This window comes from Lithobates pipiens, unplaced genomic scaffold (assembly GCF_037356315.1).
Source record: "Lithobates pipiens isolate NorthernLeopardFrog02 unplaced genomic scaffold, aLitPip1_a1.2 Scaffold_19, whole genome shotgun sequence".
Taxonomy (NCBI): Eukaryota; Metazoa; Chordata; class Amphibia; order Anura; family Ranidae; genus Lithobates; species Lithobates pipiens.
In genome coordinates this window covers 462,048,041-462,065,551 of record NW_027507764.1, presented here as the reverse complement: position 1 = coordinate 462,065,551, position 17,511 = coordinate 462,048,041, and the positions used below count along the sequence as shown (strand labels likewise).

The window sequence follows — 17,511 nt, the reverse complement described above, 5'->3', positions numbered from 1 at the left end:
TACCAAGCGCAGATATAGGCGTGACCCCCCCTTATTGTCCATGCTGTCCTGACAATCCTGGTATTTGCATTGGTGAATGTTTTGAACGCTATCATACACTAGTGAAATTTTAGCTTAGGGTACAGCATTTCACAGACTAGGACATACTTACACAGGGTCTCCCAAGACGCCATCACATTTCGAGGGACCCGAGCCATTACAGTTGTTACAATTACAGTTACAAAAAAAAAGTGTAAAAAAAAAAAAACCAACAAAAAAATATTAAATAAAAAAACCAAAAATAGTTGTCGTTTTATTGTTCTCTCTCTCTCTCTCTCTATTGTTGCTCTTTTTTTTACTGTATTCTATTCTGCAATGTTTGATTATGTTTTATCATGCTTGCTTTTCAGGTATGTAATTTTTTTATACTTTACTGTTTACTGTGTTTTATTGTTAACCATTTTTTTGTTTTCAGGTGCGCCATTCAGCTGCAGCGCGGATTTATTTATCTTGACAGCAACAGCGTTTGCTCCCATGATACATAAAGCCGTGACTCCAGTGCTGTAGGAGGTGATTTCAACACCACAGTTTAAAAAAAGAGGCATATATGCCGAAGCATGGGGGCAGCAGGGGCGGAGGAGCGATTTTGCTCCTAATGCTGCGTGCATACGGTCGAAATTCCGACAGAGGCTTGCCCGTGGAAAAGTCCAACCGTGTGTACGTGGCAAAACTTTTTTGCGGGAGGATGCCCCCATGCTTCGGCATATATATATATTAGGCACAGATTGCATTAAAAAATGTTTTATTTTTTACTATTTTTTTTGGTATTTGCTTTGCAGGTATGGTATAGTAAGGTCTTACTGTTATACTGTAATGTTACTTTGTTTCAATGTTAACCATAATTTGCTTAGCAGGTACGCCATTCAGTTGCAGTGCGGATTTATTTATCTTGACAGCAACAGCGTTTGCTCCCACGATACATAAAGCCGTGACTCCAACACTATAGGAGGTGATTTCACCACCACAGTTAAAAAAAAGAGCATATATGCCGAAGCATGGGGGCAGCAGGGGCGGAGGAGCGAATCTGCTCCTAATGCCGCATACATACGGTCGAAATTCCGATGGAGGCTTGTCCGTGAAAAAGTCTGACCATGTGTACGCAGAATAACTTTTTTGTGGGAGGATGCCCCCATGCTTCGGCATATATAAATGTATAAATGGTGCATGTATGCCCATCATTAGAAGTGGGTGGATGAAGGGAGGTGTTCTAATAGTAGGCATAAACCACCGATCAATCTCTTTTTTTCGTTCAGTCAACAGGCTGCATGAAAAAAAAGATTACAATATATGTCCAACAAGGACCAGCAACGTACTGGTATGTTGCTGGACTTTGAATGGTTATACCAGAATGATGCCTGCGGGTTTAGGTATCATCTTGGTATCATTCTTTTCAGCCAGTGATCGGCTTTCATGTAAAAGCAATACTAATGGATAATTAGCCTCTTGACTGCTTTTACAAGCAGTGGGAGGGAATGTCCCCTCTCCCGGATATAAACAACGCCATTCGGAAATTGGGAAAGCATTTTATCACACCGAACTTGGTGTGGTCAGATGCTTTGAGGGCACAGGAAAGATCTAGGGTCTAATAGACCCCAATTTCTTTTTAAAAAGAGTACCTGTCACTATCTATTGCTATCATAGGGGATATTTACATTCCCTAAGATAACAATAAAAATGATAAATAAATAAAAAATTGGAAGGAACAGTTTAAAAAAAAAAAAAAAGCAAAAAAAAAAAAAAAAGCACCCCTGCTCTTGCGCAAAGGCGAACGCAATCATCTCTAGAGCGTCATATGTAAACAGCAATTGCATCATGCATGTGAGGTATCACCGCGAAGGTCAAATCGAGAGCAGTCATTTTAGCAGTAAACCTCCTCTGTAAATCTAATGTGGTAACCTGTAAAGGCTTTTAAAGGCTTTAAAAATGTATGTAGTTTGTCGCCACTGCGCGTTTGTATGCAATTTTAAAGCCTGTCATGTTTGGTATCCATGTACCTGGCCTAAGATCATCTTTTTTTATTTCATCAAAAATTTGGGCAATATAGTGTTTTAGTGCATTAAAATTAAAAAAAGTATTTTTCCCCCCAAAAAATGCGTTTGAAAAATCGCTGTGCAAATACTGTGTGGAAAAAAATGCAACACCCACCATTTTAATTTGTAGGGCCTTTGCTTTAAAAAAATATATAATGTTTGGGGGTTTAACGTAATTTTCTTGCAAAAATATATATATGTTTTCATGTAAACAAAAAGTTTTAGAAAGGGCTTTATCTTCAAGTGGTTAGAAGAGTGGGTGATGTGAAACACAAGCTTCTAAATGTTGTGCATAAAATGCCAGGACAGTTCAAATGACCCCATTTTGAAAAGTAGACACCCCAAGCTATTTGCTGAGAGGCATGTCGAATCCATGGAATATTTTATATTTTGACACAAGATGCGGGAAAAATTTTTTTTTTTTGTGCACAAAGTAGTCACTAAATGATATATTGCTCAAACATGCCATGGGCATATGTGGAATTACACCCCAAAATACATTCTGTTGCTTCTCCTGAGTATGGGGATACCACATGTGTTAGACTTTTTGGGAGCCTAGCAGCATACGGGACCCCAAAAACCAAGGGCCGCTTTCAGGCTTTCTAAGGGTGTAAATTTTTTATTTCACTCCTCACTGCCAATCACAGTTTCGGAGGCCATGGAATGTCCAGATGGCACAACCACAAAATGTTTTTTTCTTTACTTTCTTCCTTTTCAAAAACAAATGAGAGCTGTAAAATATGCACCATGACTCTCAGCAAATAGCTTGGGGTGTCTACTTTCCAAAATGGGGTCATTTGGGGGAGTTTTGTGCCATCTTGGCATTTTATGGCCTTCGAAACTGTGATAGGTAGTGAGGTGTGAAATCAAAAATTTGCACCCTTAGAAATCCTGAAGGCGGCGATTGGTTTTCGGGGTGCCGTACAGGGCTAGTCTCCCAAAAAGTCCCCGTACTCAGGAGAAGCAGTAAAATTTTGGGGTGCAATTCCACATATAACCATGGCATGTGTGAGCAATATATAATCTAGTGACAACTTTTTTTTTTGTCATTATTCAATCACTTGGGACAAAAAAAAAATCAACGGGCTCAACATGCCTCTCAGCAAATTATTTGGGGTGTCTACTTTCCAAAATGGAGTCATTGGGGGGTTGTACTGCCCTGCCATTTTAGCACCTCAAGAAATGAGATGGCAGTCATAAATTAAAAGCTGTATAAATTCCAAAAAATGTGCTCTAGTTTGTAGAGCCACTAAACCAATAAATATACGCTTATTGACATTTTTTTTTACTAAAGACATGTGGCTGAATACATTTTGGCTTAAATGTATGACTAAAATTTAGTTTATTAGATTTTTCTTATAACAATAATTCGAAAATATTTTTTTTTCCTACATTTTCTGTCTTTTTCCGTTTATATCGCAAAAAATTAAAATCGCAGAGGCAATCAAATACCATCAAAAGAAAGCTCTATTTGTGGGAAGAAAAGGACACAGATTTTGTTTGGGTACAACATTACATGACCGCGCAATTACCAATTAAAGCAGTGCAGTGCGAAATTGTAAAAAGACCTCTGGTCCTTAGGCCGCGTACACACGGGCGGACTGTATGGCCTACTTAGTCCGCCGAAACACATTTCAGCGGACAGTCCGCTCGTGTGTGGGCTTCAGCGGACTTTTTCAGCGTGCAGTCTGGCGTACTAAGTATTTCGGAATTTCCGTAATTCTGTCCGTCATACTTTGGTTTCAGCGGACAATCCGCTCGTGAGTAGGCTAGTTCGACGGACTAAGAATGGCGCATGCTCAGAAAGGATTTACACGGCGGAAGGGTGCATTGCTGTGTATTGGACTTCCTATTTCTAGTCCCGTCGTACGTGCTGTACACATCATCGCGCAAGCTTTCGACGGACTGTTTGTGCATCCGTGTGTGGTCAAGTCCGTTCATTCGAAAGTATGACGGACTGTCCGTCGGATTGTATGCGGCCTTAGGCTGACAATTGGTCCGGGGCTTAAGTGGTTAAAACACCTTACAAGTTTATTGCCATATGACTGGGGAGATTTCCCTTGGCTTTCTGTCCTGAAGACACATTGGGGTTGATTTACTAAAACTGGAGTGCTAAAAACACCTGAGATGTTGACAAGTAAAAGCTGACGGTCTCCCTATGAAATACCCCAATGGCCAGCATAATAGGGATGGGCGAACAGTTTGGCCCAAGCATTAGTTCAGGCCAAACTTTGGTTGTTGGGCTGTTCAGTGAACGCCGAACAATATGCAGTGTTCGGGGCAAATTTGAAAGCCAACGGAACACGGTTAAAGTCTATGGGACACTAACATGAAAAATCAAAAGTGCTAATTTTAAAGGCTTATATGTAAGTTATTGTCATAAAAAGTGTTTGGGGCCCTTGGACCTGCCCCACGGGACATGTAACAATGCAAAATTTTTTTTTTTAAAAAGCCCATTTTTTCGAGAGCAGTGATTTTTTTAATGCTTAAAGTGAAACAATAAAAATGTTAAATATTCCTTTAAATATCATGCCTGGGGGGTGTCTATAGTATGCCTGTAAAGTGGCACATTTTCCCCATTTAGAACAGTACCACAGCAAAATTACATTTCTAAAGGAAAATTTGTCATTTAAAACTCGCGGCTGTAATGAATTGTCAGGTCTCGGCAATATAGATAAAACTCACTGAAAAAAATGGCATGGGTTCCCCCCCAGTCCATTACCAGGCCCCTTGGGTCTGGTATGAATATTAAAGGGAACCTCGAACCAAGAATTTAAAAAAAATTGCGTGGGGTTCCTCCCAAATCCATACCAGGCCCTTCAGATCTGGTATGGAATTTAAGGGGAACCCTGAGCCAAAATTTAAAAAAAATGGCATGGGGTAAATCCATACCAGACCCTTATCCGAGCACGCAACCTGCAGGAAAAGAGAGCTCCCCCCTCCTGAACCATACCAGGCCACATGTCTTCAACATAGGGAGGGTGCTTTGGGGTTTGACCAGGGGTCTGACTTTGGGTTCTTCCTGCGGCCTGCCAGGTTGCATGCTCGGATAAGGGTCTGGTATGGATTTGGGACCCCTACGTCATTTTTGAAAAATTTTGGAGCAGGGTTCCCCTTAAAATCCATACCAGACCTGAAAGTGGAATTCTTATAGGTAGAGCTACGAAAGCAAAGAAACTAAGGGTAAAGTAATACTGGGAGTATGATGTAGGCCCCCTAACCAGAGGAAGAAAGCAGTGGCGGACCTCCTATCACAATTTGCATTAGCCGCAAGAATGGGCAGTGTCATTATAATGGGGGATTTTAAATATGCAGACTAGACTGGGTGGAAGGAACCGTGCATTCATCTAAGGCTCGCCAGTTCCTAAATGTCTTGCTGGACAATTTCATGGGTCAGTTGGTAAATGCACCAACTAGAAATAAAGCGTTACTAGATCTACCGATTACCAACAATACAGACCCGATCGCGGATGTCAAAATACGGAACAATTTAGGAAACACCAATCACAGGCCAATTAAGAATACAAAGACACTGAATTTCAAAAGAGCCGACTTCCCTAAACTACGATCCTATCTAAAAGATAATAATTAGGATAAAATCTTAGTTACAAAACACAGAGGAAAAATGGGTATGCTTTAAGAGCATCTTAAATAAGGGCATTAGCCAGTGCATCCCAATGGGAAATACATTTAGAAGAGCTAATAGAAGTCCTGTGTGGCAAATTTCTGACGTAAAAATGCATATAAAAGCAAAGGAGAAAGTCTTTAAAAAATACAAGGCTGAGGAATCATCATCAGCATTCCAACTTTACAAAGAATGCAACAGGAAATGTATGGGTGCAATCAGGGTGGCTAAGATAGAACACAAAATGCACATAGCAGAGGAGAGTAAAAAAAAATCCTAAGAAATTATTTAAGTACATAAATAGTAAGAAAGGGAGGTCAGATAGTTGCATAGTTAGTAAGGTTGAATAAAGACACCAGTCCATCCAGTTCAACCTGAGTGAGTGTCCACAATTAGCAAGGAGCATCGATTATTTAAAAAAAACTATTAGATAAACACCTAAATGACCACAACATACAGGGATATACAATGTAACACTGACAAAAAAAACACATCACACACACACACACACACACACACACACACACACACACACACACACACACACACACAGACATTAGGTTAGACTTGATGAACTTGTGTCTTTTTTCAACCTCATCTACTATGCAACTATGTAGTCTTTTCCACAGAGGATACATGAGTTGCGCCAACTTGCATGGGCTCCCCCTTCTGGAGAGGTTGAAATGACCCAGGAAGGTCTGATGGAGAAGCAGTGGGCAGTGTACTAGGGGGCAGAGGAAAAAAACCTCTCTGTACGTCTATACACATGTCTGCATTCAACGACTTTGGTTCAGGGTGGTGTACTAAGGAGTCCTTAATGGAGTCTGATAAGCCTAACCTGAACTGCCTTCTTAGAGTTGGATCATTCCATCCTGAGTCAGATGCCCAGCGACAAAAATCAGAACAGCATTGTTTAGCACTGTGTTTACCCTGGCGTAATGACCTAAGGTTAGTTTCTGCTGAGTGTGCACGGTCAGGATCATCATAGAGTAGACCAAGGGCCTAGAAAAATGCTTTGACTGACCCTCAGTGTGGGTCTTCTGCAGGGAGACTAAATCCTAAAACTGGGGGTCCTCCTGTAACCATGTAATAATTAGGTCAACCCACTGTGCTTCAGAACCAGAAGAGCGTGGCTTAAGCTTAAAGTGGAGTTCCATCCAAAAGTGGAACTTCCACTTTAAGTACGTATGACCTCCTGCCATGCCATTTTTGGCATGTCATTTTTTGGGGGGGGGGGGGAGCTTTCACAGGTACCCAGCTCCCACTTCCTCTATTGACACTGAGCAGAAGTTCATCTCTCCCCCCTCCCTCCAATCTTCCAGAACACGGTCCCAGAAGATTGCCTAGCCATTCATAATGCACAGTGCAGCTCGCGCATGCACAGTGTGTGCCCCGCTGGAAAGCCACAGCTGGGCACCCACACTTGCAATGCTAGCACCGTGGAGAGGAGGGGGAGAGAATCGAGGCTTCAGGAGGCTGCATCACTGGACCATGGGACAGGTGAGTGTCTGTTTATTAATAGTCAGCAGCTAAATTTTTTGTAGCTGTTGACTTTTAAATGGGTGGAACTCTGCTTTAAAGTATAGCAGACAACTGTTTGTTGGAAAACACATGAGAGTCACCAAAAAAATTGTCAGGCAAGTTAACCTCTGGTTCCTATGTTACTGCTGGAAGTGCATTCGTAGACTGTGTCACATGCAATTCCTGGGCTTGGCACGTCAACTTACAAAGTTCCTCAGCAAATAAATGAGCCTGTGTAGAGTCCATCTTCACAGAAAAATGTTCTCGTTAAAGGATTGTGATAATGTAATGCTTACCTCTAACACAGGTGGTCAGGCACTAAAGCTAGCTTTTGTGTTCTTCACCTATAGCAGCTTCCTTTCCCATCCGAGGGTCATCAACAAGGGAATCCAAACTAGCAGACAAACAGTGAGCTTGGAGCATGTATTAAATACACTATCACAAGCATGAGACTGCAGGCTTGGCTGGCTTAAAGGAGAAGCTCACCTTTGGGAACATACCATGTGTTCTACCTGTTTTTAGGGTGGAACATGTAATATGTTCCCACTCCTTCAGCATCTCCTCAATCCACTGCATCTAGTGACAGCAAGTGGGGGATCTTCTCCCCCCTTGCTTTTACCGTTAAAACCAGCCTTCTGTGAAGTTCTGTGAAGTTCTGTGAATGGGAAACTACAAGTACCGACAGCCTTTGTGGCTTGTAGTTCTCAATGAACTACCAGGGCACTTTTGACTGCTCTAGTAGTCCCTTAATTCTTCATGTCAGTGCGCATCTGCCTGCGTGCACAAAGTATGAATAGATACATGGACAAGTCTGCAGGAATCCTGCATGGCATCTGCGATCTGCTGATCATGGGTGCAATGCTTTCCAGGCCCCTAGTAAAAAAAAAAAAGATAAATGCACATTTTTTTACTTGCAAAAGGATATTCTTTTTTTTTTAAAGGTAAACATATCCTTTAAATCAGGCTTGGTCTCCACCCACAGAATGGTGGCTTCATCAATTACCTTGGAGGTGGACAGACAGACAAGGAGAATGCAACACAGTCACAACCAGGATGCTGGAATGAAACCACCCCCCCCCCTCCCCCAAGTACACTCACCACAGCTCAGGTACAACGGCAGTGCACAGTAAGGATTTTACCACATTAGAAATGTGCTTCGTGTAGAAAATCAACTTGGACTTTCCTCCTCCACAGGTCCCTCAGAACCCCTTATCTCTTCTTGTTAAAAAGAATGTTAAATCTGAATTTCAGGTATGTATTTTATTGCATAGATACATTTATCAACCTTGGACCAATATAAGTATGTATATGTCATGCATGTGGGGCCACTGTGGAAGCATAAAATCACTGTAGTATTCACGGCTACTAGAGTGATCTCCACTGTTTTCTGGCTCCCGTGCTAATTGGATGGCACAGGGGGTCACATGCACAGCACAACCCCAATTCAAAGAACAACTTTCAGTGGAAAGCAAAGCAGTGTAGTGGCCAGTAGCCAGGCAGCACTAGAGTCATTGGTCTGAATCCCAACCACAACACTACCTGTCTGGAGTTTGGATGTCCTCCCACAAGCCAAAACAACATGCTGGTAGGTTAAATGGCTCCTATCTAAATTCACCCTAGTATGTATATATGAATGTGAGGGACTTTAGACTGTAAACTCCTTGAGGATGGGGACTATATGTTCTGTATATGTAAAGTGCTGCAAAATTTGTCAGTGCTATCTACAGTAAATACCAATAAAAAATAAAGAAATAAATACATTTTTCTCAATTAATGCAGAGTCTTTTCTCATTAGATGAAGTGAAGATCATGGTGTCACCATTCTTCCTCTCACATTGCTACTGACCACCAATGCGGGGGGGGGGGGGGGGAGATGACGTCCCTCTCACTGACCATTAATATGGGTCAGGGTGTGAAAGCTTTGCCACTGAACACCACTGAAGGGGATTTAAAATAGCACTGCCACTGATACCAGTGCTGGCTAGGACAATTAAGACAAGTAGAGGAGAGAAGGAGTTGTGGTGGAGGCAGTAGACGTGTGTCCCAAGGCTATGTCACTAATATTATTAGATGTTGATAATTGTCTTCCAGGTGTTAATCTATATATGAAGGTATTGACCTGCAAATATGGAGAAGGACATTTGTGACCAAGGACATAAGTCAGGGATTCAAACATGTCCCTAATTATCATTGTATAGCTGAGTCTGCGGATGAGCAGGAGTTCATGCAGCTGTATGGCAAATCTTGTTACAGCAAGTAAGGAGACAGTGTAGGTGAGTCTGGTCTGGGTGTAGCAGTATCTGCTGTGTCTCTTAGATCCACAGGGAGTCTGTTGCTTCCTTGTCAGTTGAGGGACTGCAACATTATCATCACAAAGGGACCTACATAATATCAGGTATTGTATGTTCTATAGAACTTCTCAGTCTTCACTTTGAAAAGTGCAACATTTATTCTGTGATTTACAAAAACATACAAAAAAAACTAAGAAACAAAACATTTACAAATAACCAGTTAAAAAAAAAATCAACACAAGAAAATAGTTAGGGGAGAGGGGGCACAACTGGTTAATTAAGAGTTAAAGTCAAACAAATTTTGGTTTATTTTTTTTAACGCTTTTTAGGTTTGCTGGAACAAACTTTATGTGACAATGCCTTTGATAAGCACTGATAAGTTTATTGTACCAGTTGTAACATCATAACAAAGTATTTATGAATGAAGCATGCATTGTTTGCAAGCTCTATTCACTTAGAAATAACATACAATAAAACCTTGGATTGAGAGTAACTTGGTTTGAGTGTGTTTTGCAAGACAAGCAACATTTTTTTAACATAAATTTTGACTTGATAAACTAGCGATGTCTTGTTATTCAAGTAATGTCAAGTCACAACTAAGTATAAAAGAAAAGAGAGGCTCCTCTAAGTGTAGCAATATGGTTACATTTAAATGAAGGTACAACATTTAGCAACTCACGTGGTTGATAATTAAAACAGGCACATCTATATATGCAGGCATCTGGGGTAAAGCTGTCCACATAGACCATCCTCCGCACCGCCGGCTCTCACAGTTGTCAGCCGGCAATTATGATCGGGAAGACTACCCTGCAGTAGAGCGACCTGAAAGCAAGGCTTGAAATGCTTGTGAAGTGCAGCATGGAAGGGATGACGTGGATGGCAGTTGTCGATGCTGAGGATGGTCTATGTGGACAGCTTTACCTCGGATGCCTGCATACTTAGATGTGCCTCTTTTAACCTCCCTGGAGGTATTCCTGAGTCTGGCTTGGGGTGGAATTTCATAACCAAACGCGGTAACCCCGAGCCAGACTCGGGATCACATCGCAGGATCCAGGAAGAGCTTACTTACCTTGTCCCCTGGATCCTGCGATGTCTCCCCGCAGTGTGAGCAGCTCATCCTCCACTTGATTCATCATGGAGCCGGGCTCCGCTCCCTGCGAGCGTTGCGATGCACCGGGACGGAGAACGCCACCAAATTTAAAAAGCAAAACACACACTATACATACGGTATACTGTAATCTTACAGACTGCCCTGCAGTAGAGCGATCTGAAAGTGAGGCTTGAAATGCTTGTGAAGTGTAGCATGGAAGGGATGACATGGATGGCAGTTGTCAATGCGGAGGATGGTCTATGTGGACAGCTTTACCTCGGATGCCTGCATACTTAGATGTGCCTCTTTTAACCTCCCTGGCGGTATTCCTGAGTCTGGCTTGGGGTGCAATGTCATAACCAAACGCGGTAACCCCGAGCCATTCCCTGCAAGCGTTGTGATGCACGGGGACGGAGAACACCACCAAATTTAAAAAGTGAAACACACACTATACATACAGTATACTGTAGTCTTACAAATTACATTACAGTATAAAATTATTTCACATCCCTTTTGTCCCTAGTGGTTTGTCCAGTGCCCTGTATGCAGTTTTATATTATAAAAACTGTTCTTTCTGCCTGGAAACTGGAGATTGTCCATAGCAACCAAAACCGTCCCTTTACATCAAAAGTGGTTTTAGACCAACTAGAAAACAGCAATAATAAATTAGAATCACTCGCAGAATTGAGTGATGGGGATTTGTGGGGAGATTCGTCATCAAACACTGAAAAGTAATGACAGCGACAATTCTGCAACTGAGCAAATTTCAGTGTTTTTGATTTGATTACATTATTGAATAATATTTTATTATTATTATATTATTATTTAGTATAATTTTTTATAGTTATTTATTATATTATAATTCATGATTTCGTTTTTCAAACTTTATCATACCTGGGATGTCTACTAGACTCTGGTTTGGACAGATTTATGTGAGTTATTCCTAAGAATTACAGGCCTATAATATAAAACGCCAAATTTCCATGCAGAATAATGGTACCGCTTTCAGCACCAAAAATCTGAAATAATCATACCTCCAGGGAGGTTAATAATCAACCATGTGAGTTTCTAAATGTTGTACCTTCATTAAATGTAACCATATTGCTATACTTAGAGACACCACTCTTTTTTTTATACTGTGTAGCTCCTGCTGGATTTTGCTTTTAATCTCCTTGTGGATGGACATTTTATGGTTACACAACCTATGACATTGCTGTAATATTTTTATATGAACTATAAACTGGACTTATGAATAAATGGTTGTGGAACGAATCATATGAGTTTCCATTATTTCTGATGGGGAAATTCTCTTTGATATGCAAGTGCTTTGGATTACAAGCATGTTTCCAGAACTAATTATGCTCGCAATCAATGGTTTTACTGTATTTATTTTTAAGATTGTAAAAGGTTTGTTAAATATGTAAAGGGAAAAAGTGTAGCATTCATAACTGTGTTTACCTTTGCCCACCAACTAGATAACATGAAATATGCATTGACATTCTCTTCTCCAAACTGCTCTGCAACATACAATCCCAGGGAGCCATACTTGTCATAGATATTCCTTTTGGATAAGTCACTCAGTATGGAATGAGCGTTATTAATCTCCTTGAATGTATCGGCAGCTTGAGGATTGTCTGGATTTTTGTCTGGATGATGCTTCAAAGCCATTTTCCTTTGATGATAAAGAATACAAGTTAAAAGGGGCTATCTAATTTACCATTAAATGTATCCATTAAAAAAAAATTTAAAAAAAATAAAACACGAAACTTTGCACATTCTGAGGGACGCAGCTCAGTAATTATATATACTTAAAAAGAGAGATAATAATAAAGCTGTATGTATGGCATTTTCCAAATATTCAATGCAGGTAATTATTATAATCAATTAAAAAAATATGTTGTTAAAATAATATTCACTGCACTGTTATTGAACACATGGACCAGATAAGGGTTCACTCAGATTCTTCCTGACATTACATACACACTACTCTCCCAACAACAGGAACATTGTTCCCACTGCTCCCTTCCTCTCTCAATGGAAGCAGATTCTACAACTAGCTTTCTCACCTTCACAATGTCGGATACATTGTTCCTCCCTAAAAAAAATGTTATAAGCTCTAGGCTCAAGAAAATTAAGTATAAAAATCTAATTAGGTGGTACAGAACCCTTTCTGTCCTGCACAAATTTAACCCAAATATGCTTTAGCCCCTGTACACACGGTCGGACATTCCGACAACAAAATCCGTCAGATTTTGTCAGACGGATTCTGTCTGAAACTGATGTTGCATACACACGGTCAGACAAAGTTGTCGGAAAATCCGATCGTACGTAACGTGATGACGTTACAACGGGACTACGTTCAGGCTGGTAGCCAATAGCTTTGGTCTAGGAATTTGATCTGAGCATGCCTGGCACTTTGTCCAATCGGAATTCTCTACACACAATCGGACAAAGTCCGATCGGATCATGTTGTCGGAAAGTTTTATAGCCCAGCTCTAAAACTTTGTCCGTCGGATATTCCGATGGAGCCCACACACAGTCGGATTATCCAACAGCACGGTCCGATCGGACATTTTCCGTCGGAATGTCCGACCGTGTGTACAAGGGCTAATACCTGCTGGCATTTCCACTCAGACGTGGATTCCCTTCTCCAACTATTTTGGTCTTGCCCACAAACTGATTCTTTTTAAGTCACAATATGAGGGATCCCCTAAAAATGTACGGATTTCACTCTTTCTTCTTTCTGCGTCACCATTCTTCCAGTCCCACTAAAACCTATGCAAAATCTGTCTTTTGCCACCTCTTAAATGATAGTAAATAATGTATTCCCTGCAGATGACTGTATTAGAGAACACCAGCAATAAAGGGTAGATACAGGTGTATACTGTGCTGTGCTGGAGGCACACAACACCCACTAACTCCTGCAGATGCCTGTATTAGAGAACACCAGCATAAAAGGGTAGATACAGGTGAATACCTTGCTGGAGGCACACAACACCCACTAACTCCTGCAGATGCCTGTATTAGAGAGCACCAGCAAAAAATGGTAGATACAGGTGTAGACGGTGCTGGAGGCACACAACACCCACTTTAACTCCTGCAGATGCCTGAGAAAAGAACACTGTCCCTGCCTATCTTGCTGTACTAGAAATAGAAAATAAATAAATAAATATGTTGCAACCATTTAAACAGTGTTCTGACACCATAAACATGAATAAATACCTAGCAATGGTGCGCTATAATTAACTTCCTATTAACCGCCTTTCAGAACCAAAAGCGGTAACCCAGAGCCAGATTCGGGATCGCATCGAAGGATCCAGGATCCAAGAGCTTACTTACCTTGTCCCCTGGGTCCTGCGATGTCTCCCCACAGTGTGAGCAGCTCGTCCTCCGCTCGATTCATCACGGAGCCGGGCTCCATTCCCTGCGAGCGCTGCAACGCACGGGGACGGAGAACAGCGCCAAATTCAAAAAGTGAAACACACACTATACATACAGTACACTGTAATCTTACAGATTACATTACTGTATGTAATTATTTCACCTCTCTTTTGTCCCTAGGGGTTTCTCCAGTGTCCTGCATGCAGTTTTATATTATAAAAACTGTTCTTTCTGCCTGGAAACTGGAGATTGTCCGTAGCAACCATCCCTTTACATCAAAAGTGGTTTTAGACCAGCTAGAAAACAGCGATAATAAAAAATTTATTAGAATCACTCACAGAATTGAGCGATAGTGATTTGTGGGGAGATCCGTCATCAAACACTGAAAAGTAATGACAGCGACAATTCTGCAACTGAGCAAATTTCTGTGTTTTTGATTTGATTACATTATTGAATAATTTTTATTATTATATTATTTTTTGGAATAATTATTTATAGTTATTTATTACCGTATTTATCGGCGTATAACATGCACTTTTTTCCCCTTAAAATCAGGGGAAAATAGCGGGTGCGTGTTATACGCTGATCCTCCGTGATTTCTGAGTGATTTTTGGGGTCTTTCAGCCGCCTTTGGCCCTTTTCGCGGCTTTCGGCCGCCTTCGGCCCTTCTCGGCAGACGAAAACCGCCAAGAAGGGCCGAGAGCGGCCGAAAGCCGCTGAGTACAGCCGAAGGCAGCCGAAAGCCGCCGAGTATGGCCGAAGGCGGGCGAGAACTACCGGGCGCCGCCAAGATACACAGGACATCTCGACGGCGCCATTTTTAAGGGGGACAACGATGCACAAGGCTGCAATGTTGGACAGGCTGCATGATGGACAGGCTGAATGACAAGGTTGCAGTGAGGGACAGGCTGCATGATGGACAGGCTGCATGACAAGGCTGCAATGACGGACATGCTGCATGACAGACAGGCTGCATGACAAGGCTGCAATGATGGACAGGCTGCAATGATGGACAGGCTGCATAACAAGGCTGCAATGACAGACAGGCTGCATGACAAGGCTGCAATGATGGACAGGCTGCAATGATGGACAGGCTGCATGACAAGGCTGCAATGATGGACATGCTGCATGACAAGGCTGCAATGATGGACATGCTGCATGACAAGGCTGCAATGATGGACATGCTGCATGACAAGGCTGCTATGATGATGGGCGGGCTGCATGAAAAGGTTGCAATGATGGACAGGCTGCATGACAAGGCTGCAAATGACACTGACAAGGCTTCAGATGGACACTGATAAGGCTGCATTGATGGGCATTTAAATGTAAGTTTTTTTTCCTTAAATTTCCCTCCTAAAAGTTTTTTTCCTTAAAATTCCCTCCTAAACTTGGGGTGCTGTTATACGCTGGCGCGTGTTATACGCCGATAAATATGGTATATTATGATTTATGATTTTGTTTTTCAAACTTTATCATACCCGGGATGTCTACTAGACTCTGGTTTGGACAGATTTAAGCGAGTTATTCCTAAGAATTGCAGGCCTACAATATAAAACGCCAAATTTCCATGCAAAATAATTGTACCGCTTTCAGCACCAAAAATCTGAAATAATCATACCGCCAGGGAGGTTAAGTGCACAATTTGCAAAGTACCCAATCAAGACAATTAGTGATTCAGTGATGAAAATAACTGAAATAAATATCCTAAACCAATAATCGTGAGGAAATACAATGTGAAAAAAAAATAACACAGTGTGAAAAAAAAATATGTGCTGTAAATGTATAAAATGTCTTCAAATCTCTAATGGCAGGATCATCAGGATGTTTTTTATGGTTTTGGTAAATCTGAAGACAAAAATCTTCAGAAAATCTGATAGTGTGTACGGGGCTGTAGTGTAGCAGCCTCCTGAAATGCACAGGGACCCTGATTGGCAGTCTAAGCCCCCATACACACTATTCAATTTTCTGCAGATTTTTGTCTTCAGATTTACCAAAACCATATAATATGAGGTCAAACATTAGGAGTTTCAATTTATATGCAATCAGGCAGGCCCTTACACTACATGGTTTTGGTAAATCTGAAGACAAAAATCTACAGAAAATCTAATAGTGTGTATGGGGCTTTAGTCTGGGTTCTCCTTTGGATCACATTTTTTATTATTTTTCCTGGACTACTTAAAGGGTATATTTTAAATAATAGTCACTACAATCAATAATGCCAAAAACGTGTGTTTTGCTCTTGCTTTCCAATATAGTACTAAACTTCTGTGATCACTGAATGAACGCTTTTCTCCTAAGATGCCAATTTATCAAAATGTCAATATCACCACTTTAAACAAAAAAAAGCACAAAACCCCCTAATGTGTTTGTAGTACTTAGTTTAATAAATGAAAATTGGTGAATAATGGTGGAAACCTCCAAGGATCACTCAAATATATATGCAGTAATACCTCGGTTTGCGAGTAATGTGGTTAACAAGCAATTCCCAATACGAGCTATTATTATTATTTGAAAAAATCCTGACTTGGTTTCCGAGCATTGTCTCGCAAAACAAGCAGGAGTCAAGCCTCTGTGGTGTGCAGTACCGCATTTGGCCAGAGGTGCGGGGGAGCCGGTGAAACACTCCAAGTGTCTCCACTCCCCCACCTCTGGCCACATGTGGTACTGCATACAATAGAAGTCACTGTGGAACTAATTATCTGAGTTTCCATTGACTTCTATGGGCAAACTCGCTTTGATATTCGAGTGCGCTGGATTAAAACCATTCTTCTGGAACTAATTATGCTTGTAATCCAAGGTACCACTGTACACTCAAAGTGTTATTTGCCTATACACTGTGCAATACACAAATACATATAATGCTTCGTAAATAGTGATGGCAACCTTCAATTTATTCCCACATACTGTTTATCTTGCACATTTTCAAAAGCCTTTTTTGAATAAAAGTCCAACTTTACCCTACTTCCAATTGTGATGTATAAAATTGCCTAATATAAGAACACCACATGCAATCCTCCACCAATCACATCACTGCTCACCTCCAGCTGGTGACCTATATACAGTGCCTTTAAAAAGTATTCATACCCCTTGAAATTTTCTACATTTTGTAATGTAACAAACAAAAATGTCAATGGGGGTTATTTACTAAAGGAAAATCCACTTTGCACTGCAAGTGCACTTGAAAGTGCGCTGAAAGTGCACATGGAAGTAAAGTTGCTGTAGATCTGAGGGGGGCATAAAAAACAGCATTTTAGCTTGCACATGATTGGATGATGAAATCAGCAGAGCTTCCCCTCATTTCAGATCTACCCCTTAGATTTAGAGCGACTGCACTTCCAAGTGCACTTTCAGTGCAAAGTGGATTTGCCAGTGGCGGAATTATAGGGGTCGCCAAGATCGCCATGGCGACCGGGCCCCTTCTGCAGGGGTCCCGAGGGCCCCCTGTACTTCTGCGATAGGAGGGAAGGCTGAGAGAAGCTCACAATCATCAGCCGAACTGAAATCGGCACTGTGCGGCAGCTCCTCACATTAGGC

The 17,511-nt window shown here is 41.3% G+C and overlaps 1 protein-coding gene across 1 annotated transcript in view; it reads right to left on the bottom strand.

Annotated features, from left to right (window-relative positions):
• Window positions 1-17,511, bottom strand: part of DNAJC5B (DnaJ heat shock protein family (Hsp40) member C5 beta) — a 232,722-nt gene that overhangs the window by 62,805 nt on the left and 152,406 nt on the right. Inside the window, exon 3 of the mRNA XM_077492798.1 lies at window positions 12,055-12,268. Coding sequence (XP_077348924.1) covers window positions 12,055-12,268 — 214 coding nt within the window. The remainder of the gene's footprint in view (window positions 1-12,054; window positions 12,269-17,511) is intronic.